The sequence below is a fragment of the Rhamphochromis sp. 'chilingali' genome (genome assembly GCF_963969265.1).
Source record: "Rhamphochromis sp. 'chilingali' genome assembly, chromosome: 13".
NCBI lineage: Eukaryota > Metazoa > Chordata > Actinopteri > Cichliformes > Cichlidae > Rhamphochromis > Rhamphochromis sp. 'chilingali'.
Genome location: NC_137940.1, coordinates 30,258,481 through 30,282,473, shown reverse-complemented (window position 1 = coordinate 30,282,473; position 23,993 = coordinate 30,258,481). Strand labels below are relative to the sequence as shown.

Below are 23,993 nucleotides of genomic sequence, written 5' to 3'. Positions count from 1 at the left end.
TTTTTATTTTGTGTTAAATCACAAACATACAGACTGAAAGATAAGGCGATTTTTTTTCTTATGTAATTGATTCTTCTTTGGAAATTAACATCATAGTTCCAGCTAAAAAATTACATCCCTTGTTTGTTTAGATGTCGTTGTTGTTGTTGTTGTTTTTAACCTTACCTCAATTGTTCTGCTGTATAAAACATATATGCAAAACCTTTTTTCTATTTCTTCTTGTGTCTGTATACCTCTCCATTGTTTCTCTTCTATTGCTAAGCCCTGTTAAATGTGAACAACGGCATGCCAAAAATAAATATACAGAAACTACAAATTATAGGGCCGCACATACTGAGTGGCAGCACTGTGTGGTGCCTGACAGTGCTGACGTTAAGCCCTGTCACTCACTGTCATACTGGCTATATCTATGTCTCAGCCACAGAAGCTGAAAGTATTAAGATAGACCCAAGTCTGTCATCTTATTCTTATAACATATATTATCCACAGCTACTCTTTTGTATTTTCTTGCATTGGCTGTGATCTCTGATTCACTTCTGTCTCATCTGTGCTTATGTGCTTAAATAATTTACTATTTTCTTTGAAAACCTTTTTTTTTCGCAGAGGTATGTTTATCCACATCTCCCTGAAAAAAAGTGAAGAACAGTAGGGTTCAATATTTTAGAAAGATATTAGGTTTTTCTAATTTTTTTAACCTTACTGCACCCACAGGTTTTCTTGGGGTCCGCTTTTCTATTCTCCTCCCTTAAAGTGTCTCTTACATGTTTATGTAGCTACACAGGGTAGATTTAGTAGTTACAGCTGTTTGCAAGGGGATCAAAGATTTGAGCTTAAGTTTCACTGAAACTGTTTTCATTGTGAATCATGTGCATCAGTCAGGCTGCAGTGCACAGTTTCATTTTGGCTAGTAGAGTATGTCTGAAAATTTAATTATGAATGATGAGATAATCTTTATGTGGTTGCTTGCTAAAATGTAAAATTAATTTAAAAATGTTTATTTATTTGTGTATTTATTTATTTGTAACTCTTTACCCTTCTTTGTACAGTGAGAACTACTTAGTACGCTGGGGCAGCAAAGGTTTTCCTAAAGAGATTGACATGCTCAACAACCTGAAGGTTGTCTTTACAGTAAGTGACCACACGAGGGCAATGTCACACTGTTCTTAGCTGTGGAGAGATGAAATAGGTGACCTATTTCTTTTCAGAAGATTACATAGCATTTTTGTTTGTTTGTTTGTTCCTTTATTCCTGATTTCTGAATTTATTTCATACACAATTGTTTTTGTCTTTGCTCAACAGGACTTGGGAAACAAAGACCTGAGCAGAGAGAAGATTTATTTGATCTGTCAGATTGTAAGAGTAGGCAGGATGGACCTGAAAGAAGCAAACAACAAGAAGTTTACTCAGGGCCTGAGGAGGCCTTTTGGGGTTGCAGGTAAGTCATGAAGAGACAATGCAGAGGTTTTTTTTCCAACATGCTACTAAATTTCTAGCTCTAGTGATCAAGGAGTGGAAAAAGTACATTGGCAATCTTCATTGTCAGTGTTTGCTAGTTCAGCGATAAGCAATGTTTATTTTAGTTTTGTTACATATACGTGACTTCAAATTATGACACACTTTTGCACTAATGAACAGATATATTGAACACTAATCATCGGATATAGTGAACAGGAAACACACTATTGCATAATTTGAAGGCAGTGAAGAAGACTGCAAGTCTGTGAATTTAAAAAGTGCAGGGTTAAAACCCTTTTTTTTTTTTAAAAAGTAGCTTTGTAAATGCTTTGTGAGCATACTGGTGACCTCAAGGTAACTGAGCGTGTCTTTTTGATTAATGTTGAGGGTCAAATGGGAAATGGCCTGCATTTGTATAGCGCTTTACTCAGTCACTAAGGACCCCAAAGCGCTTTGCACTACATTCAGTCATTCACCCATTCATACACTGGCAATGGCAAGCTACAGTGTAGCCACAGCTGCCCTGGGGCGCACTGACAGAGGCGAGGCTGCCGGACACTGGCGCCACCGGGCCCTCTGACCACCACCAATAGGCAAACATGGGGTTAGTATCTTGCCCAAGGATATTTGGCATGCAGCCAGGAGGCAGCCTGGGATCGAACCACCGACCTTCTGATTAGTGGCTGACCTGCTCTGCCACCTGAGCTACAGCCACCCGTAAAACAACAGAAGCTTTCATCCGATTCACAGGAGAAAAGGCTAACACATCTCATTTCATTACCAAATTCCACCAGTTTTACCATCAATAATGACTTTTGTTAGGTGCTTCAATCATTATTACTTGTGTTCTCTAAAGCAACCTTTTTTTGCGCCACGGACCAGTTTATGCCCGACAACACGGACCGGCCTTTAAGGTGTCGCGGATAAATACAACACAATAAAACTAGTACCGGTACTGAAAAAAATATGATTTATTCATAACACACGTGAAAAGACCCAGGAAAACCGAGTTAACGATAAAAAGAATAACAAAATAACGCTGAAAACCGATAAAAACCCTGAAAAACATACATTTCAGACCTGAGCCTCAACTCTCGGGGCCCGCTACCAAACGACTCACGGACCGGTACCGGTCCGAGGCCCGGGGGTTGGGGCCCGCTGCTCTAAAGGTCAACATTGTTTTGCTTCTGCTTGTGCTGCTGCAGGTATTATTGAACATACTTACACCTGGGAGCTATCCTTTGTACAAAGCTAAAATGTTGATGGTGACTGTAAAGCCCTTTTTTTTTTACACTTTTGGCTTCTTGGAATCTCACTTCTAAGTTGCCTATATCCTCATGTAACTTCACAACGAGCAATGAGGAGGCCAGTCTTTCTAATGTGGTGTTTTGCTAATGTGAAACCTCAGTACGGATTACAACCTAGTACTTGTTTGATTCTGTCATCACAGACACATTTGTTTTCTCTTCTTGGCAGTGATGGACATCAGTGATATCATCAAAGGGAAGATTGAATGCGATGAAGAGAAGCAGTATTTCATCCCCTTTTTCCCGTATGTCCTGTTTCTTGTTTCTTTTTTTCCCACTCCACCTCTCTCTGACCTTTTCTTAGCAATTAAAAACCTGAAAATCTATTACCTATAAAATTAAGAAAACAGTACTGTAATTTTCTGCATATGAATGTTTTCTTTGTGTTTGTATGTTTGACTCCAGGGTAGTTGCAGAAAATGACTTTCTCCACACCTTACTGAACAAAGTGACAACATCACGAGGAGACAGTGGTGGCCAAGGTACAGTTTTGCAATCCCAGGCTTTGTTCTTTGTTCCTAGTCATGTGGCAGTTCTTGCAAAAGTCCTGCACGCACTGAAGGTTCCCACTGGACTGTATATGCTCCAGTCATTTGTGGTTAGATAAAATGGCAGTTCTTCATTGCATCCTCGCCTCTTTTCTCTGCACTAGGGTGGAGAATGAAGGACATTATCCTGATGTATGGCACCCACCCTTGAGCTGGTGTTTTCATATTACTTAACCTCCATTTCTCCCTGACCAGACTCTAGTCTTGCTGCTCACTACCTCATGTTTATGGCAGACTTTGACAACCCCTATGGGTGACACTGTCTTGTTCCACATAGAGTAACCCCGCATATCCGACTGCACTGTCATATCGCTCAGCTTTTATCCTCCTCTCACTCCTGAAGGCCCTGGGCATAACCTGGAAAATGAAAGGAGCACTTGAACAAGCAGATATGGAAGGAACACTTGAGGCCACCAGATGCCTGCTCTTAACATTACTCACCCCTAATCTCTCCTTCCTCTCTTTTAGGTGCTTTTGCTACTGTCCAGACACACACACACACACACACACACAAAACACATTGAGTGTTTTCCCTGTAGGTCTGTGGTTAGCCTTGAAAATGTAGGTTTGTAACACAGTCTAGATTTCACCACCTATGTATTTCCCTAAAATAGCTCACCTCTTTTTTCCCTTTTGATTCCCAATTCCTTTTCTTTGCTTTTTCACCTAATTTCTCTGAAACCCTCTGAGAGTCCATTTTCTTTAGAAGTAAATTCTGTTGATAATAATAATACCTCCATCTTTTCTTTTCCCCCTTTGCTCCCATTTCCTAAATGGGACACAGCAATTTTCCAGCATTTATTGCAGTCTTGTCTGCAATGCCAGCACATCCTCAGTTCATTTTAATATCATGTTTCCCATAAATAACCAGTAACCTTTTACATAAAATAAAGCATCCATTAAGTTCAGCCCTCAGGCCTCATGTTTCAGGGTTTCTGTTGGTCCTGAAAACATCTTAAAGTTTTTTTTAAATTCAGTTTTAATACTACAGGTCCTTGAAGTTATTTTCATTTATTTGGCTTCCATTTGAATTTACATTCCCACAGAGAAATAAATGAACACTCGTTTTGCGATCCCTCGTTTAAAGAAGACTTGAGTGGTGCCTGTATTTACATGCAAACGCTCTTAAATTTGCTAAGGTTTGGTCTTGCAAAGTTCTTTAAAATATTCAGTTTATGCTCGTGCCCATTAAAATACACTGTTTTTACACAGGTTGTTTTATATGATAGATGGTCCTGCAGGCCAAATCTTATCTGTGCATCTTTCTCTTTCTGGTCTGTTGCATTTTACAGAAACGCATGTATGCTTGAAGAATAAGCATAAAAAGTTTTATGATACCATAAACTGACTGGTATATAATGCGTACCCTTACTCTAACTGTGTGCTCAAACCACTTTTTGCTACAGTGCTCATTCACATACATTCAAAGAACTTTTTTTCTATACCATTTTCACACGAACTCACACTCTGATGCATCAGAGGCAACATCAGAGGCAACTCTGGGTTCAGTGTCTTGATCAAACATGCAGACTGGAGAAGCTGGCGCATCCACTGATCTTCTAGCCACAGCTGCCACAAAGCTGGGCTTGGAGCTGGGTTTGGGTTTGAGCCTGGGCCCGGTCTTGCAGTTGAGAATGGAGCCAGCGAAACATGTGAGGCAACTGAGGACGGGGCTGGTCACCTGAGACCTGCTCAGATTTACCGGCATTAAGATTTCCAAAGCCAGAATAGGAAGATTTCATATGTGCTTCAGGGTTCCCAACAAAGCATACCCATGGCAGCTCTACACAAAATATAAATCTCATGGCTTTAACTAGAAATGTGACCAGATATAAGCTTGAAAAGCCTCTTCCTAGCTTCTTTTAACCAACACAACCACAACTCTGCATCACACTTTATGTAGTGCAGAAGAATAATATGTATAAGGAAAAAACGTATATAAAGTCATTATCGCATCTTTTTTTTTTTTTTCAGTAGTACATTCTCTTCCTCCATCTCTAATACATAGTCTTCTTCATTCTCTTATCCATAGGGCTGTGGGTCACCATGAAGGCTCTGGTGGGGGACATTGTGCAGATTCGGAAGGAATACCCTCACCTCGTGGACCGCAGCACCGTGGTAGCCCGGAAGCTTGGCTTCCCAGAGATCATTATGCCTGGAGATGTTCGCAATGACATCTACCTCACCTTACAGGGCGGAGACTTCGACAAATACAACAAGACAACCCAGAAAAACGTAGAGGTCATCATGTGGGTCTGTGATGAGGAGGGCAAAGTCATACAGGTGAGGAAATGTGAAATAACAGGGACAGAGCATATCAATGGATTCAAAGAGGAGAGGGATTTCTATGAACTGTGATTGGTTTGTGTGTGTCTAGGGTATAGATAAAGTGTGCGGGTGCAAAAGTATATGTTGTGTATTAAATGATTGAGGTGGTGTAGGTCATTGAGCAAGCACGGCACTGATGAAACACTTACTCACCCTCTCATAGTCAGGGCAAATGGATACGGATTTATCCCAGAAGGCAAATCCATCTTAGGCATACATGGATGCACACACAAACATAAATTCTTCACAGTCACTGTGAGGCGTATTTTTCTTTACCTCTCTTTTTCCTAGAACTCCATCTGTCTGGGAGCAGGGGATAAGGCAGTCAGTGAGTACAGATCTGTCATCTACTACCAAGTCAAACAGCCCCGCTGGATGGAGACGTTTAAGGTGTGTGTGTTTTATTTCCTTATCTACTAGTCTCTTCGTTCCGTTGTCTTGATATAATGCATTTGCATTCGTGATTTCTAATGTTCAAGGAAAGAAATCACATCATACTGTCAGTATGTCTTTAGGATATCAGTTTTATTATATTCTACAATAACGTGAGATATCCTCCAGGTGGCAGTCCCCCTGGAAGAAATGCACAGAATTCATTTACGCTTTATGTTCAGACATCGCTCTTCCCAGGAGTGTAAGTATCACCCTCTGTCTCTCTCTACTTGTCTGCATTCTTCATTAGATCATCACTCTTAACTCCTCCTCTCTGATCCCCTGAGTATAATGTGACACTGAAAGGACAGAATGAGTCTAACCTATTTGGAAAATGAGCCAAGGCATCATTACACATACTTGATTAAACAAATGAGCACTTTTTCTTTCTTCTGCGTGTGAATTCGCGTGCCGTGTGAACTCCTTCCTCTCTTTCTCTATTTCCCTGATGTGTTTTTCCCCTGGCCATTTCTAGTTTTGTTTACTTATCGTTCTCCTTAATTTGCAGCCAAGGATAAGAGTGAGAAGAACTTCGCTATGGCTTTTGTGCGTCTAATGAAGGATGATGGGACTGTTCTGCAGGATGGACTGCATGAACTTGTGGTCTTCAAGGTCAGAACCAGCGGCAGAACTTTTGGATAAAGAAAGACGAACTAATGAATGGACTCAGTATCCTCTCAAAAGGAAATACCATCATCCTCGTTTTCCAGTTTAGAGAATAGCGCATATAGACCTAAGAACACATAATAACAAACAAAGAATGATCCTTTCATGATGAATTTATGTTTACAATATGAAGGTCAAACAAAAGTGGTGAAAATGTGCACAGCCACTTGTCGAAAATACTGTATGGTAGATAATCTACAAATAAGTTTGAAAGATGATTGCACCGGGGAAAACGTCTAACAATGTATGTTTAAATGCAACAATCATCAAAACTGACCTAAACATGTAGCGAGTATAGATAAGAGGTTATGGCCACCCAGACAGGTTGAGTGAAGCCAAATAGATTTCCTGCCAAATGAGCCCAAGCTAAGATTGAATCCCCATATTGATTAAATGCCAAACCCAATGAAGATTAATTACTCGTGATTCACTCAAAGACCAAATGGATGGTCCCTCTGTGCCCTCTTTCTCGATTATCTCTCGTTATCCCTGCATTCCTCTCGATCTCTGCGCCGCTCATGGCTTCACTCTCTTACTCTCCAATTTTTCCAGCCACTCACTCATTATTTACTGATGTGGCATTAATGAGGACAGAGTTGAGGGTGCTGAGTTGAAAATATGACATTCACTGATGCCCTCACCTCTGCCGTGCCAGAGCTGTCCCACTGCTACCACTACCCACTACCTGCCACCCTGAAGCAATCAACCTAGAAGAACCGTTGATGTTGATGTGACAAATTAACGGTGTTCTGTTTTTGTCAAAGCTTCTATCTTTCTAACTTGTCTGACACAGCTGTATCCAAAACTATGAGTTCACAAAAATTAAGGCAGAAGTAAATAAGGCTTAGGCAAAACATAGGATTACGCTTTACAAATCTTACAAATGTATCAAATCGATCAGTTTTTCATTTACATCAAGACGTCTTGTAAGCTGAGACAATTTCTATACATCTATGACAGCTTTGTCGCACTAATGGTATCCACAGCATTTTGTTAAAAATGACTTTGTGCTTTTAGGGTGACAGCAAGCGCATGGAAGACGTGAACTCCTACTTGTCTTTGCCCTCAACCCGCAACCATCACAGTGACCCCCACAAGATGTCCACACTGAGCCGCAGCTCAAGCAGCGTGTCTGGGGGAGGAGGAGGCCTGTCTGTAAGCTCTAGAGACAGCTTCACCATCTCCACCCTGGTCTGCTCCACTAAACTCACCCAAAACGGTACGTGCAAGCCTGATATTGTGGCGACGTTAGCACGCTAGAGGCTTGGCAGGGCAAACGATTTTTACACAGAAACGGCCATGAAAACACAATAGATGACAAAAGGTCAAAAGCAGACCTTTATGTGGAGGAGGGTGCTTGAAATCAAGCCTGACACATCCAAAAAAAGAAAAAAAAACATTAATTAACAACTTCTTTCAACAGACTAATAAGGCCAGGCAAAGACAATGAATCATCGGTTGGCTGTGAAATTAGTAGAGGACAAATCCACTCCTTACAAGTCTGTAAGAAATACTGGTCGGATGTGGCCTCATGTATTGAGCTGGATTCAAATGTTTCCCTTGAAAACAACAAACTTGTGGTGAAATGCAATCAACATTTTACTGACGTGCTAAGACTGTGTTATTTTTAGGTTTAGAGTTAAAGGTTGAGGTGAGGTCAAATTAGAGGAAAGACAACCTCTAACCAATTAATGGTGAGTCAACAGAATCTTAATTAGACTATATGTTTTGTGGTCATGGAATAATAAGCAAGGGATGGAGGGCAGGCTGTGTATATACATGGATTTTATTAGCAGGGAATGTCATCATTTTGTCCTACACACTCAGGCAGCCCCACAGGCCAGACACACACACACACACACACACACACACACATACAGAGTGAAATGCACATCTACATCTAATGCAAAAAGCACGTTCACCCCAGACAGTAAGGTGCATCAGAGACAGGTGGAGTTCAACAGCTGTTACTGAGGAAGTCAGTCCATCACTATAATGAACATTATCCTGCTGTATTAATCACCTGTACCACGTGCACACAGACACACACATGCACACTCTTACAAACACAAAGGCTTTTAAGCATGCATGCACACAATGTTGTTCAGGGCCACCCACCAGATGTGCGGCTTGGCCCGGTGAGTCAGAAATTACCGGTCAGGGAAAGCAGTGAGCCTTACGTGGGCAGCACTACAGAGACATGGAAATCTGCCCCGTGTCAAACTGAAGCAGAATTAATGACACAGACTGTGGATTTGAAAGTCCCAGAGGGATGGGCACTGTCCATATAACAATCATTACTTGACAAATCTCCACTTTATTGGCAGATGGAAATGAACTTGAGACTCTAGAATTAAATGTATATTGCCCAGGAAGCATACACTTTATATTTATTATTGTATATTTAAAACCCGGTTGATTACATTTACAGTGGTTTAAAACAGGGAAAACAGCAAATTGCTGAACTTCAGTGCTGTCAGTTAATTAGTGTAACTAATTAAATCATTTATTGTTTCAACTCTAATTTTAATGCAGCGCAGAAAAAATCAGCTTACTATATTTCACATGAAATTAATACTGAATTCTGCGCAATACCAAGGAGAATCTCTCTCTTTTTTAATTATGCTGTTAATTGAAATGGCATTTACATTATAGTTGAGTAACCTCAACTTCCACCTGAACATCAAAAATCCTTTGTTTTCTCGTCTGTGTAGTGGGGCTTTTGGGTCTGCTCAAGTGGAGGACTCGACCTGAGCTCCTCAAAGAAAACTTGGAGAAGCTAAAAATCATTGATGGAGAGGAGGTGGTCAAGGTCAGTGGTGTGAATACAAGTGTGCCATTCAATAAGCGTGTAGACTAGTGTGTGTGTACTTTGACTGCTTCTCCCTTTTTTTTCTGTACATGTGTATGTAGTTTCTGCAGGACACTCTGGATGCCTTGTTCAACATTATGATGGAACACTCTCAGACTGATGACTATGACATTCTTGTGTTTGATGCCTTGGTGAGTGTGTGGTTTTTGTGAGTCTGACTTTGCATGCTTGCGTTGTCAACACATGTAGCAGATATCTTGACAGGCTATCTCTGCGTTCAGCGGGTCTTGACATCTTTGTATCTAACCGTCCATCTTTTCCCAAATAAACACGACTGTCAGATGATCATACAAAAATTCTCATCTGCCTTTTAAATGTTTTACTGCTTTGTAAGCGTTTAACAAACTCTCATAGTCTCTCTTCTCTTACTATGTCTGGCAGATACACATCATCGGGCTCATCGCTGACAGAAAATTCCAGCACTTCAACACAGTGCTGGAGGCCTACATCAAGCAACATTTCAGTGCTACGCTGGCTTACAAGTAGGTTATTTCCATTATCTTTCCATTATTTCCTCTTACTGTCATGTCACTCCAGAAAGAGTAAGATACACTTTTTAACAACACATCCCATTTACTGGAGCAGCAAAGGAAGTTGCTGAATGATTTGGTGAATTGAATCTAAACCGCATGGTGCAGTGATTAATAACTTCACTCTTGGTTAGTCAGATTCCTGGTCTCAACAGCTCACAGTGACACATGACAACAAGAGCTCAGTAAATAGAGACAGGCTTTTCCAGGAAATGTGAGCTTTTGTCTGAACGTGACAGGATGCAGCCAGAGGCCGATGGTGTGGGTTTTTGTTTACTTGTATAATGACAATAGAAATAAATATGGTGATGAAAACCCCTTATGTAATCACATTAATCTGAGGTAAATGAGTTTATATTCCACATAATCACTGTAAAATGTCACGCATTTAAGAATAAAATAGGAAATGCCACTCTTATTGAAAAGATGCTGTAAATGAGGCAGCGACACGTAGGACTGATGAGAATATTACATTCCAGCATGTCCCGCATGGCCGGCAAAATATCACGTTATAATGAAGTGGTCTTATACATGGTGTATTTATTGAGTTTATTTTGCAGTACGCAAACTCAAAAACTGTACACTCATAATAGATGAAAATAGACTAATTATCAGCATTTCCACTTCAGACAAAGAAAACGTCCTTAGTGTTTCTGGGCAGAGGCCCTGGCGATCCCTCTGATCGTCCAATGCTTGACAAATCTGGCTAAAGGGACATGGAACGTCACCTGTATGGAGGGGAAGGAGCCCATATTAGTCTGTGAGGTCGAGAAACAGGGTCCCCTAGCTGAGGGTCTGAAATCAGTTTCCCCTTGATAAGGGATGGAAGGCTGATTTCCACTCTGGATTTCTGAGGCAGTAGACAGGGATGGCTATACTTGTATTTCCCTGGTGCCTGTACACTGGGTTCACCTTGGTGGACAAGATGGTTATTTTCCTCACCTCTAATTTCATTGTTTCATATGTGCTCTATCATAACTCCATCCCTCTCCCGTTAGTATGTTGGCATTCACCCTCTAAGAGGGTCGCTGCAGCTTATCGCCTGTCAGCCCAGAGGCTATTATGTAAAACTGTCTAACTTGCTCTCACCATATTTTAAACTGCTCTCAGATGGAATAAATCCTCCTGTACTTGCCTTTAAGCTACTGCACCAAAACAAAACTAGGGATCACTGACTAGTAATTACATTGGAAGTATTTTCAAGTCCACTCTAATGGCAGTGAGGCCAGATTGGAGTCAAGTTTTAAAAGGACTTTTATTGTTTAAGAGGATTGTGTAGTTTTAAAGTGGTCGTTCTTAGCGAGCGATCCGCTGTTGCCACTTCATGGAAATTGAGCTATCACAAAACCAAAAGGCTATATAGCTACTGTACAAATGTTCTAGTGTTGTATAATATTGCGACACAGGAAGGTTAAAGAGGAAGATTCTGGTAGGTTGTAAACTTAGACTGAACTTTGTGCTACCCAAACCTCTCTCCAACTGCGTTGGCACAGCAGAATATTTATGTGTGTGTCTAAAGACGCCTGCAGGGTGTGCATGTGTTGGAGAATGATTTCTTCACCATGCATCTGAGGGCAAATAAAAATGTCTGTGAGCTGTGTGAAAGGTACATCTGTTCAGGTGTGAAATACTATTTTTCCACAGCCACCTCTCTGACAGTTTTTCTCTCTGGTTCTTTTGCTCTCACTCTATTGCACTCCGTCTTTCTGCTCTATGGAAGTGAAAAATGGAGTTGGTGATTAACTTTCCAACCTGTGCAACATCAGAAAAGGAATGACAATTTTGTCTGAATGATTTTGATTGTCTCCTTTCTCCCCATCCTGCACCTCCTTCCTGATTCCTCCCCCGTATCTTTCTTCCCCAGAAAGCTGATGTCGGTGTTGAAGAGGTATCTAGATGTGTCCAGTCGAGGAGAACAGTGTGAGCCCATACTCCGAACCCTCAAAGCCCTCGAGTATATCTTCAAGTTTATTGTTCGTTCACGCATGCTCTACTCGCAGTGAGTACTTTTTTTTCTGTTTTGTTTTTGGATCCTCGACAATGCAAATAGAGATTCTTGAACACACACAGAACCCAGTGACTCTGCATTGCCAAAGTAATTGTTTTTGACAGCTCTGTGAGAAAGGCCTGCTGATTACAGCACTAAAGGTGCTAATAAGCATTGATGATGAAGTGCAGCAACCAAATGATCTAGCTAATATCAGGGCAGGACTGCTGAATGGGCAGCCAACATGGCCAGAAAAGTTCCAGCAAGAGAGACACCCACTGTGCTGAGCCCAGGGCTGCACCATATGACGAGTGTAAACACCATTTATAACTAGTGAAAAAGTTGTTGCTGAGAGATCAGACAGATGATCCAGAAACATGATGTTCCCTGCCTGTGGGTAACTTGAGTGACTTTGTGTTGATGCCACTGGATGTAGGTACATAGGACACAACCCTGTAGAATTCTGTATGAATGTTTATAGAAATTAGTTTTGAGGTGTGTGTGTGTGTGTGTGTGTGTGTGTGTGTGTGTGTGTGTGTGTGTGTGTGTGTGTGTGTGTGTGTGTGTGTGTGCCACCTGATCAGTGACAGTCTGTCTTTTTAATCTTCTAAAGGGCATCAGGGGCTTTTGATTGTTTGTTTATTTGATGAGAAACTGGAAATGGGAAGAGATATATAAATTCGGATAATAAATTGATTATACTGAGTTTACTCTGCCAGTTGGGGACAAGGGCAAGTCCATCAAACTTTTAAGGTCAGATTTTGTTTGTTCCAGCATTCTCATGAAATTATATTGGTATACCTTGCCCATTCTGATCTGGATTCCCATGTTTTTAGAAGATGGAAATCTAAGTTTGTGAATGTGAGAGCTTGAGAATGAGGCAACAATGAGACCTTAAGATTAAGTGGAGCTTGTAAATGAATAAGTTTGAATCTTAGTGACCATGACTTCAAGGTCAGAGGTCACTGAGAGTCACAACAATGTCACAACAATGACATTGACCTCAAAGTCAAGGTCAGAGGTCAGGTTTTCTGAAAATCTTGTGAACGTGATAACTTGAAAACGAGGCGACATAGGATTTTGGATACCATTTGTGTGTGTACTAGGAAGCTGAGGGTCAGCACTGGCGGTCACGAGTATTTTTAGAACCTGAAACTATGCCCATTTTAATATACAGTCTACAAATAAAAATGGAGATACATATGCCTATTTAGCAAGGTGTTACAAAATGCTATTATAAAAAATGGCAAGATCCAGTGTCTCAGAATGATAGAATTAGAAAATGGCAGATTTCTCTGTCAGTGAGTTCAGATTTTTCTGCAGGTTTGTCTTTTTGTGCTTTTCTTTGTGTTTATGTATGTGCATGTGTGTTCACACAGACATTTTAAGCAGACATTTAAGCATTCTTCTAAGTAGATGCTTTTGTGTGTGCATGACATTATCTCATCACTGGTCCTAGACTGACTGAGCTTCAGTCACCAGCATCCCCTGGGTGTTTCTAAAGCGATAAATCTCACTCTTCTTCTCGGCTTCTCTCTCTCCTTTTCTGTCTCTTTGTCTACCAACTACCTGCTGCTGACAGTTTCAGCTTCCTCTGCATCTAAAGTTTTCACATCAGATTTCTCCTCTACTCTAAGGCCTTGTCACGCAGAGAGAAAATCACATATTCAGGGGAGCCACCGTGCTGTAGATGCATCTGTAAGGCTTCATCACCGTCACCATGAAGACTAGCAGTCATTAATAGTTAAATAGGTGGCATTGAAGATTTATTAGGTTGTCAAACCAGCTTCGTGTTCAAAATCTATTATGAATGTGTAATGTGTACTTCAGAAATATGTAAGGCAAGCAATTCTAAATTTTGCTTCTTTTTGTCCTCCAAGCTTCAAGCTTGTAATTTCTCTGGTGTCTAGTTAATCGCTCTCACAGTCCTCTTTAATATGTTCACCTCAAGTAAACTGCATGTAATTATATCACATGAAAAAGAATGTTTTCTAATATGAAGACTTATTCTTATTAATGTGATAAAAAAATTATTAGATGATCATTTTATTATCAGCTCAGTGTTTTCTAGTTATGACAATAGATTTGTTTCACAGCAGCCATTTTTATATTACAAAGAAGGTAAACACAGGTGTTACTAATCACATTAATCCTCTGCATCTAAATTAAATAGAACTTTAATGTCATTAGTAACACCTGTGTTTACTTACCAGTTCACTGGAAAATGGTTGCTGTGAAACAAGTCTGTGTCTGAGCTTTTGAATTTTGTTATCTTATTGTTAACACATCTTATTATTTAATATAAAAGCAGGCAGAAAAGGATAGTACTTTGACAGTAAAAGACTAATTACAGGAAAAATAGTTCCCAACTAAAATTCAGGGTCACATTGATGCGTACCTTGGGACTCTGTTCCATCGATCAGATTGAAACATTTCAAGCGTTACAGACCAAACAATAATCAGAGGATTTTTTACAGTTACGCTCATTGGTGATGCATCTTAGAGGTTTTGGTTATTCTCATTTCAGTCAAAATATTGCAGCAATGAGCACTTCGACTCCAGGGAAGCCGATTAAAATTACGAATCAGAACAGGGAGATATTTATGACTAGAAATTCATATGTCATGTTTACTGGTGTCTTGAAGACATTATTTTTACAACTACAATATCTGCAGCTGAGTTGCTCTTCAGTCCTCTTTTAATCAGACTTCTTCTCTGCCGCTCACTCCTTTCTTAAATTTACATAATTTTGTGTTAGTGTACGCTTCGTGAGCAAATAAAATTTAGGTTAAGAGTAAAGTGATCATCTATTGTGTAAAATGCAGGAGAAGTGCGTATTTGTGGTATGAGTGCACAATCCAGTCTTAGCATAGCAGCACTAACACATCAACTGTAGATAACACCCACGCAGGTGTGCACAGACACACACATACACACCCCCACACACACAGAAACACTCACGCACAGACAGGGCTGGTGGATTAGCAGGACAATGCGTGTGCAATCATAACTGTACTCTGCAAAGAGCCCAGTGATAATACCTCTGTGTGTTACTGCCTAATCCATCCCTCCACATGCTAAATTTGCTGTGTGCCACATGCTAATCCTTCCCCCCAGCACTCATAACTTCCATTGTAATTAAAAACTGCACAGTGCAATTGAATCGCTCAAACACAGTGAGGAGAAGGAGGAAGGAAATGGGTGGAGAGATGGATGGCAATAAAGTTTGCTAATGCGCTAGCCCGTAGACCTGAGGGGATGTTAGAAGCAACACAATCAGCCAGCCTTTTCTTGTGACAGGATGCTGTAGTTACAACAGTCAGTGCTTATCAGTGTTCAGTTGCAAAAACTGGCTTCATTTTGTTAGTGTAATGCTGCATTGTTTTTTCTCCATTACTACAATTGAATATAGGACATTAAATCAAAGATATTGCTTTGCTGTGTAATTACCTAGGCAGTTTTTCGTGGGTTTTACAGCTTCGTATGCTAAATAAATGATTGACTTAGGGTTTAAAGTGCACTCCTGTTACAGAAAGAAGATACGAGGAACTGTAGCCAGTTTAGTTTATACCCCATATCCAGAAAATCCAAAAAATTCAGATGCAGTGTCACTCTGTGCTAAGTGACTTTGATTTCATATAAAGAATGGCAGCACAGAAAAGATGAAGATAACTTAACAAACCTTTCATTACAAGCCTGGAATCAGTTTAAACTGTGAAGAGAAACACTGGTTGTTTTTAGGAAAGCCACTAAAACTTATCAGCGGTATAAAATTGGCTACTTAAGAACTAAGGTTGTTGTGGAGCTGCAATAACAGTAGATTTAGGATTTGAGGAGATGTGGACTTTTTTACCCACTAAATTAATTTGGGCTGATTTTTTAGTTTGGCTTTGGCTCAGGAGGTAAAGCGGGTTGTCTACTGTTTAGAAGGTTGAAGGTCTGATTCCCAGTTCTTCCATTTTGCTTCTGGGCATCATACTGACCCCTGACTTTCCCTTATGCATTTACTGAAGAGTGTGTGTGAAGAGTGTGTGTGAATGTTGGATAAGGTGATTAGGTTTAGATATGTATGTGTGTGTGACTGGGTGAATGAGGCTTTGAGTGCTCATTCAGAGTAGAAAAGTACTCCAGTCCATTTACAGAAAAATCATTCAAGTACAGCAGGCATTATTTAGTAGAGGACAACATTCCTCTTTGAAGTGTCTGACTATGGCACGCATCCTTATGAATGACCTATGAATGAGCTACACATGGCCTGACATCTTGTGATCATATTACTTCTAGAAGTGCGTGTCTCAGCTGCTTATGCAAGGGGATCTATTGGTTTGCAAAGAGAAAGAAAATAGAATAACATAAAATATTGTGAATAAAACCTTGAAATAATTATCCACCAGTCTCTGTTTATCGAATTAATCATTTATAGTACAAACTGATATATGTATCAGTATGCATATGTATCAATTATAAATGAGACTTATTGCGTCTTTTTTGCCCTTTTTGACCATTCTCACTCTCATTGATTATTTAGTACACTTGTTTATTTTCTGCTGTTTTAATCCGTATTGTTTCTTTTATAACCTGTTCACTATTCATATTCCTCTGTAATTACTGACACGGTCTCCCGTCTTCTCTTTTCACGTTTTTCTGCGCTTCTAGGCTGTACGAGGGGAAGGAGCAGGAAGAGTTTGAGGAGTCGCTGAGGAGGCTTTTTGAGTCAATCAACAATCTGATGAGAACAGACTACACCACCACACTGTTGCTCAGGGTAATCACATACACTCACCCTGCATCCACGCTTCACAACCTAGTGCACCTCATTACATTGTTTTTATATACTTTTCATCTTTATCCGAACCCTTTTTCCGCTCCTTCTGTTTTGCTAGACGTCCTGTCTCACTATGTCTCACCTTCGCCTCATGCTCCCACTTCTCAAAGTCTGTTTTTGACTGCATCAGTATTCTGCTGCTTAGTGTTTTCCTCTTATTCTCTGTGCCTACACGTACACAGACATACAAACAGAAAACATCAGAAAAAGTTAGGTAGAAAGACAAGAGCCCAGTGAAAAATGAAACACCCCCTTTAAACACATGTGGAGAATGCCTGTTTGATGGCAAAGTCACCTTGCACAGGGTTTCAAGACAGTAATTTAACACTATTTACTTGTTGCGTGTTGTGTGTGTGCATGTGTGTGTTGTTAGGTTGCTGCTCTGAAGTACCTGCCAACAGTCCTGCAAGATGTGGAGAAAGTATTTGATGCCAAGCTTCTCAGGTAAGCTTATCCTTAAACTCACAAACAGAGAGATATGCACACACTAGCACTTTATCTTTGGTCTTGTTCGTTCACACCTACAGAGAGAATATGAGTTTTTTCACCTCACGTTTCCCACTTGGCTTTATTCAGTGACCCTTATTCTTCTATTTCCTCCCATATTCCATCGTGGTTAAACCTTACCTCCTTTATCAGGTGATAAAAATCCCATCAAACTGACGTGGACACAAGGACAAACACTCCAACACACTCTGCTTCTCCTCTATGTGCCCCTGAGTGAAATGACAATTTTAGCAGAACCATCAAACAAAAGCCATTTGAACCCCTTCTCTTTTATTCTCAGAGTCCTGAAGAACAAAATGACTTAGAAAGACTGGCATAACCTTTCCTTGACCCAACTGAAACATACAATCAGTGTGCATACTTCACCAGTTAGTATGTTTTCTTGTCTTGCCACATTCAGTTTTTAAACCTTCCCATCCTCATATATTGTCTTTTCACCTTTCTGTGACCTGTGGGGTTTTGTGTGTCCGTGTCTGAGCTCGTGGACTGTCTGCATCTGCCAGTTCAGTCCCTCTAGTGGCTCGATGTCAACACAGTGTCACAGAGGTGCTACCTTAAACACCTGCTTCACACACGAAGATGAGTGTTGAGGCAGAGTTAAAAGTCAGGGCATATATTATCATATTCTGTCTTTTGTCATTCATTTCCTTTTTTTATCTCCCAATCCCAAATCCCTTCACTCACCCTTTATATTCTGTCTTGTGCAATTCTTTACACACATATCCACAAACATATCGCAGCCATCTGAACTTGAAAGTAAAGTCCCCTTTGCATTCCTGATCAGGATCGCCTCGAGCAGAGTTTCCACAAACAGGCCATGTGAATTACAATTACGCTGCTCGAGGTGGACATCAAAGCTTTGTATCGTGTCCTGTATAGTTACATTTCTATACCTTGTAAACGCACCTGTAGTGTGATCTGTGCAGTGGTACTAGTGAAGACATTGTCTGCTAAGGATGTGTTTTGTTACTCAGGGTATCTGCAGCATCTCCACAGAGTATGTAGTGACATTTTGGATTTTAATTAGACTCAGCCCAGATGATTAGTGGACTTCACTGATCCTCTGTACTCGAGCCTGCTCCTGTGCCAGCTTGGGGGACATCAAAAGTCACACGGACCTTTGTGTTATGTTTAGTTTGGGAGCAGAAGGTTTGCATTTTCTTCTTTTATGCCATTATTGAAAGTGCTGCAGCAGCCTGTGTGGCATAATTCAAGGAGACAGAGACAAAGTGAGATACAGACAAAAAATTGAGACCGAGGGTTTGCCATGTTCTGAGCGTTCAATCTTTCTAAGTGGCGTCAGGGCTTGCAACCAGCCCATTTAATTATTCCAAAATTGAATTTGGGGCAGAGGATAAGTCAAACCCATGTCTTCATTAAGATGTGTGCAGACTTTAGCTCATTTGTTTTCCATGCGGCATACACTGCTCTTCCCTGTGATACAACTGCTGCTTCTAGTGGTTGCATATTTTATATGTTAAAGGTGATGTGTCTAAACCAGGGATGGTTTTGCTTTTGATCTTTGAAGCAGTTACATTGTGTGAATTAGTAATGCTTGGTGAGATGTATAAAATGTGTAAAAATATAATTTCTGAATATTTTGTGTGTCCAGTTGCTGTTCCCCATGTGATAATCTTTTATGATTATTCATTTTCCTCTGTGTCATTTTCTCTCCGCAGTCAGTTGCTGCATGACTTTTACTCCTGCATTCCTCCTGAGAAACTCCAGAAACAGAAGGTGGCCTCTATGACTGAAATTGTCAGCAGCCAGCTCTTCCAGAGACAAGGTGCATCATTTTTTCCATTAACAGTTTTCAGCACTGAGTTACTAACAAACAGCAGACTTCATGCTGTGTAAAGAGCGAATCACAAATACACATATACATTCTGAGTGAAATCCTTCAAAATCCTATAAAACATTCGTTGCTTCTTACTTAACAGTAGTGATCAAGTTAAAAGGTCTATGCTACAGTAAGTAATTCTAGCTCAGCAACTGTACCAGACTGCTTCTACTGTACTTTATGGCCAGTGAGGGTGCTCTTTGCACTAAAGGTTTGATCACAGTAATACAGAAAGGGTAATGTTCCATTTCCTGTGGGACAATCCAGTAAAGCACTTAGAATAAAAGCATTAGCCAAACAGTAAAGGACATAATGGGTTTGTGAGCATTTATTCGGTTTACTGCAATAAAGACACATGTTCTGATGAAGCCTTTTTTTAGTTGCATCAAACTGACAGTTTCATGAATTTTTCATAGTTGCCCGATTCTCTTATGAATTTCTTTGTCAATAGATTTCAAAATGAAAGAATAAGCCTAACTTAAAATCGTCAGCTGCCTTAGTTAGGATTTATTTTTGTGTTTAGCTTGTCAGGTAGTCTTCTCTGTGTGGCCTATTTTCTGTTGAGATCAAAGAAGCGACGTAGCTGTTTGATGCTGATATTATAACATATGATTTTAGTCCTGCTATGCTCACCTACACTAACATTGCAATCAGCGCAATGGACACGAGTCAGATACCATCTTATTACAATCAGCACAAGTGGCACCGATTTTTGTATTTATACACTGATGGTAAAGGTCACTTCAAGTCAGTCTCACAGAGATTAAAATATCTTGAGCCTGGTGTGCGATGTGAGCGGATTTTGGTTTTGACATTCCAATGAACATCCCATGTCCAAAAGCTATATTGCAAACTGAAATGAGTTGACTGTTCACAGCTCACTAGGTGTTGGTGCTGAATAGAGAGAAAGATGAGTCCTAGACATATTAATGTCACGGGCGATGTCAGCTGTCTGCTAAAGGAAAAGTGATATTGTACGTTTGTAGCTGATAAAACTGGAAGCCCTTCCAGAACTCTGTCATTAATGTGTCACTTTTTACCCAATTCCTTCTCTATTCGTAAATGATTTTCACCAGATTTTAAATGGCTACCGGGGACACATCATTTTATCAGTATTGTTCCTTTAAAGTGTACCACACATCGATGATCACATACTGTGCACTAGCCTCATTCAACCCCCTGCCTCTGCTCAGCCCTATTATGTCTGTCTAATTCGCTTGTAGTGGGCTGATAAGTGGTAAATTCCCCTACAGAGGTCTGCTCGATGATGGATAGAGTGATCCTATGTTGTGCTGCTGTATAATATAGACTCAATAAATGGGTCCATAATCAGACCTCTGCAGTAAAAACTGATTAATTGGAGGCAGACAGTGAGTGAGTGAGTTTGAAACTGATATCAGTCTTAGTGACACTGAGAAAAGCTAGATGACATGCTGGGAAAGACGTATTTGAATCACGAACATTGCTCCCTGTGAAGCATCTCTGAAGCATTCTCATACACAACCTGCAAATATATTTGTATGCATTGGTTTCAGAGTAGCTGAGACTGTGTCTGAGTGTGAGTGTGTTTGCGAATCTGTGTTTGTGCAGTGGTGTATGCTAAGTGGTTGTGTGGACTGCTTTGAATGTTGTTTTTGAATAGTCCGTTGCTGTCAGCTGAGTCGGTATTCAGTTGAGGATATGGTTCTTTGGTATTGATCCTGGGTTAGATGATTGATTCCACAGGGGATGATGTGACAGGTTTGGCCCTCTGGCTTGCTGTCAACATGCTCAGAGTCACACAAGCGATCAAAGTGAAAGCAAAGGCAGTGTAGGGGCATGATGGGGAGGAAAACAGAAAGTGTGATACAGAGAAAAAGAGCTAACTTTTTGAGGGACAAAATACTGTCGATTGTGCCATACAAAGTTCTCTAATTACTGCCATGTTTTCTAAACTGCAAATGTCTGTTTAGCTGGACGACGTTGAAATGGACCTAGGCAGAGGCAGTGGAGAGGCTAGTTAAAAGGAAAGGTTGAGGAAGAGATTTTTCAAGGAGCAGGGCAGAAAAAGGAGCATTTAATAAGCTGACTAGAAAGAAAGGATAGAGGGTGACATGATTATTGCTAAAGGATGGTCAGGCAGAGAAGGATAGCTAAAGAATGGTAAAGATGGATGACAGAGGAATAGGGAGGAGATATGGCTTGTTGGAAAAAAAAGAGTTAAGCGCACCATTGAATGGTAGTGTCAAGAGGAGAAAAAAATGGGATTAGGAGAGTATAAAAATGAAAAAAAGAGTTAGTGAGACCAGTAACTTCACTCGCGTTGCTATTAAACAGTCCAGAAATGATTAAAGTTTAAGCCCAGCTCACAATCAATATATCAGCAAATCTGCAAACTGTTGGTCAGTGATACCTTTTTCCTCTGCTGCTTTCTTTTCCTCCATATTTTGGCACAACGCTTTCATTTATTCTGTCATTTATACACTGGCCCTTTCCATCTCGATCCCTGCCTCACCAAATGAGACCTGACACTCAGTCTAATTGAGATGCATTTTAGCATTGGGATGCTAATAAGGAGGCTTGTATGCTAGTGTGCCATTTATCCAGGACGCTGAAATATGTAGCTGAGCTGAATTATATATTTATAATACCTAATGGCCTGTGGTGTCCTATCACTGTGCTGCAATACATATTTAATAATCCCAACTGTCTGAGCAAACCTACCTACCTCACTCTCCAGGGAAAAATGTCACACTGCTGACACCACTTCAGTGTAAGAGTGGTCAGATGATGGGAAAGGATGGTGGGTGTGTGAGTGTATGAATGTGACAGGAGATCAGTTCTTGTTCATGTTTGACACTTAGTGGAAATGACCAGTCTGATGAGGTTTATTTTTTATTATTATTATTTTTTTTATAAAACATAAAATCTGGAATGCAAGTATGCTTTAAATTTAGCACAAAAAGAAAGGAAATTTGTGTTTGGTCAATTATTTATTTGCTGTAAAATGTTTCTTGGTAATAAGTCTTATACTGTTGTTTATTTTCCCTTAAATGGTCCCACACTGGTAAGAAAAATGCATTTGTGGGTTGAGCAGCAGACCCACCAAACAGGACTCTTGTTTGGTGTTGTTTATTCAGTCGGATGATTGAAGTCTGAAGAAACAATATTGAAAATGTAACAGTTTATTAATTTAACAAACGGGGGACCCCAATAGCACTTGGAAGAAGCATAGATGGTAACAACAGCCTGGCACCTCTCCATCATGCTGGTCACCAGTGCACACTGCAGTGGGATGGTATCCCATTCTTCATCTGTCGCAAGTCAGCCAATGCGCTTGTGTTGGTCACAGAATAAGCTGTTTGGCATTGGCAAGGAAGATTTGGCAAGTTTATCATTGGCACAACCTACATACTCTACTCTGCTGTTCAACCCACAAATGGATTCTTCTTACAAACGTGGGAGCACTTCATGGAAAAAACACAAGCTTTACACAAGTAGAAGAATCATTGTTATAACAGAGAAACAATTGATCAAACATTTCATTACTTTTTGCTCTAAGTCTAGTAGTTTTTAACTACCATACTGAAATACTTAAAATACTTTTATGCACTGTTTTTGTATTCTGCACTTATTCTGCTAAATGCAGAAGTAAAGCATCCAGCAGAGTGCATTATTTATGATGAAGACCAGTCAGATGGTCACATGTATTAATTTTTCTCCAGTCCTAGATCTAGTTGTGCGATTGTGTTCAACTTGCTGATGTTGTCTGTCCATGTGTGCTTAACTCTTTGAATCTATGGGCAGTGTTTGAAGGGATAGGGATTTTTTTTCTCCCACTCAGAAATACTCCTGATTTATTCAGCATACGCTCCTGGGATTAAGGGTCTTGGCAAGCACATAGTGTATCCACACACAAACATGCACAATGCGCACATACCCGTGCTGGCAGACGCGCATAGATAGACATGTGCATCCTGTCATATGGGTTAATCTGGTTTTGAGACAAAATTAAATTTACAAGGCGCATTATGGCTCAATTTAGTCAAATTATTATGCCATGAGGCAATCGCTGTGACAGATTGAGAGCATCAGCACTGATAAAGGAAAAAAAAACAATGAGAGATCAGGGAGAGCAAAGAGCAGAGGGACAGGGGGATGAGCCTGTCATTTTGTTTGCCCACTCATTTCCCAAAGCTGGTCAAAGTCCTTTATTCCATCCACTAACCTTCACGTTTTTTCTCAGCCAAACCTTCATTTCTCCAGCTTTCTCCATCTTCTGTCTGCACAGCTTGAAACAAGTTATGTCATTCATATTGTAGTATATATTAAACAGATTAAATTAAGCCCATATATTTGAGTGTAATGGCCATCTGCGAAGAACAATTACAGCTGGGTGTAAAAATAATCCATAGTGCAAAAACTCAGAAAGCTGTCTGTGCTATGGTGCCTAAAATGATACATTCTTTAATTTTAATGTATCAATCTCTACAAATGGCATGAATCTCATTATATAAATTGCTTGTATTATACTGCCATGCATTATACAGTATTGTTGGCAATGTTCACACCCGTGTCTATATTTCTCCTGCTGTGATTACTTAACGGATGCATGTCAGAGCTTGATGAATATGGAAGACTGATGTACTGTACAGTTATTATCGTCAGGGTTTAATCAGTGCTGAGTGATCTCAGTTGTTCCTACACTCTCTGTCAA

At 40.2% G+C, this 23,993-nt stretch overlaps 1 protein-coding gene across 1 annotated transcript in view; it reads left to right on the top strand.

The window, feature by feature from the left end:
• dock2 (dedicator of cytokinesis 2) overlaps window positions 1-23,993 on the top strand; it is a 112,345-nt gene that overhangs the window by 6,560 nt on the left and 81,792 nt on the right. The window contains exons 9-24 of the mRNA XM_080901817.1: window positions 1,047-1,128; window positions 1,300-1,435; window positions 2,932-3,007; window positions 3,168-3,244; window positions 5,343-5,593; window positions 5,930-6,028; window positions 6,200-6,272; window positions 6,579-6,682; window positions 7,754-7,955; window positions 9,451-9,548; window positions 9,650-9,739; window positions 9,990-10,090; window positions 12,003-12,137; window positions 16,782-16,890; window positions 17,324-17,394; window positions 19,137-19,243. Of these exons, the coding sequence (XP_080757943.1) occupies window positions 1,047-1,128; window positions 1,300-1,435; window positions 2,932-3,007; window positions 3,168-3,244; window positions 5,343-5,593; window positions 5,930-6,028; window positions 6,200-6,272; window positions 6,579-6,682; window positions 7,754-7,955; window positions 9,451-9,548; window positions 9,650-9,739; window positions 9,990-10,090; window positions 12,003-12,137; window positions 16,782-16,890; window positions 17,324-17,394; window positions 19,137-19,243 (1,811 nt within the window). The remainder of the gene's footprint in view (window positions 1-1,046; window positions 1,129-1,299; window positions 1,436-2,931; window positions 3,008-3,167; window positions 3,245-5,342; window positions 5,594-5,929; window positions 6,029-6,199; window positions 6,273-6,578; window positions 6,683-7,753; window positions 7,956-9,450; window positions 9,549-9,649; window positions 9,740-9,989; window positions 10,091-12,002; window positions 12,138-16,781; window positions 16,891-17,323; window positions 17,395-19,136; window positions 19,244-23,993) is intronic.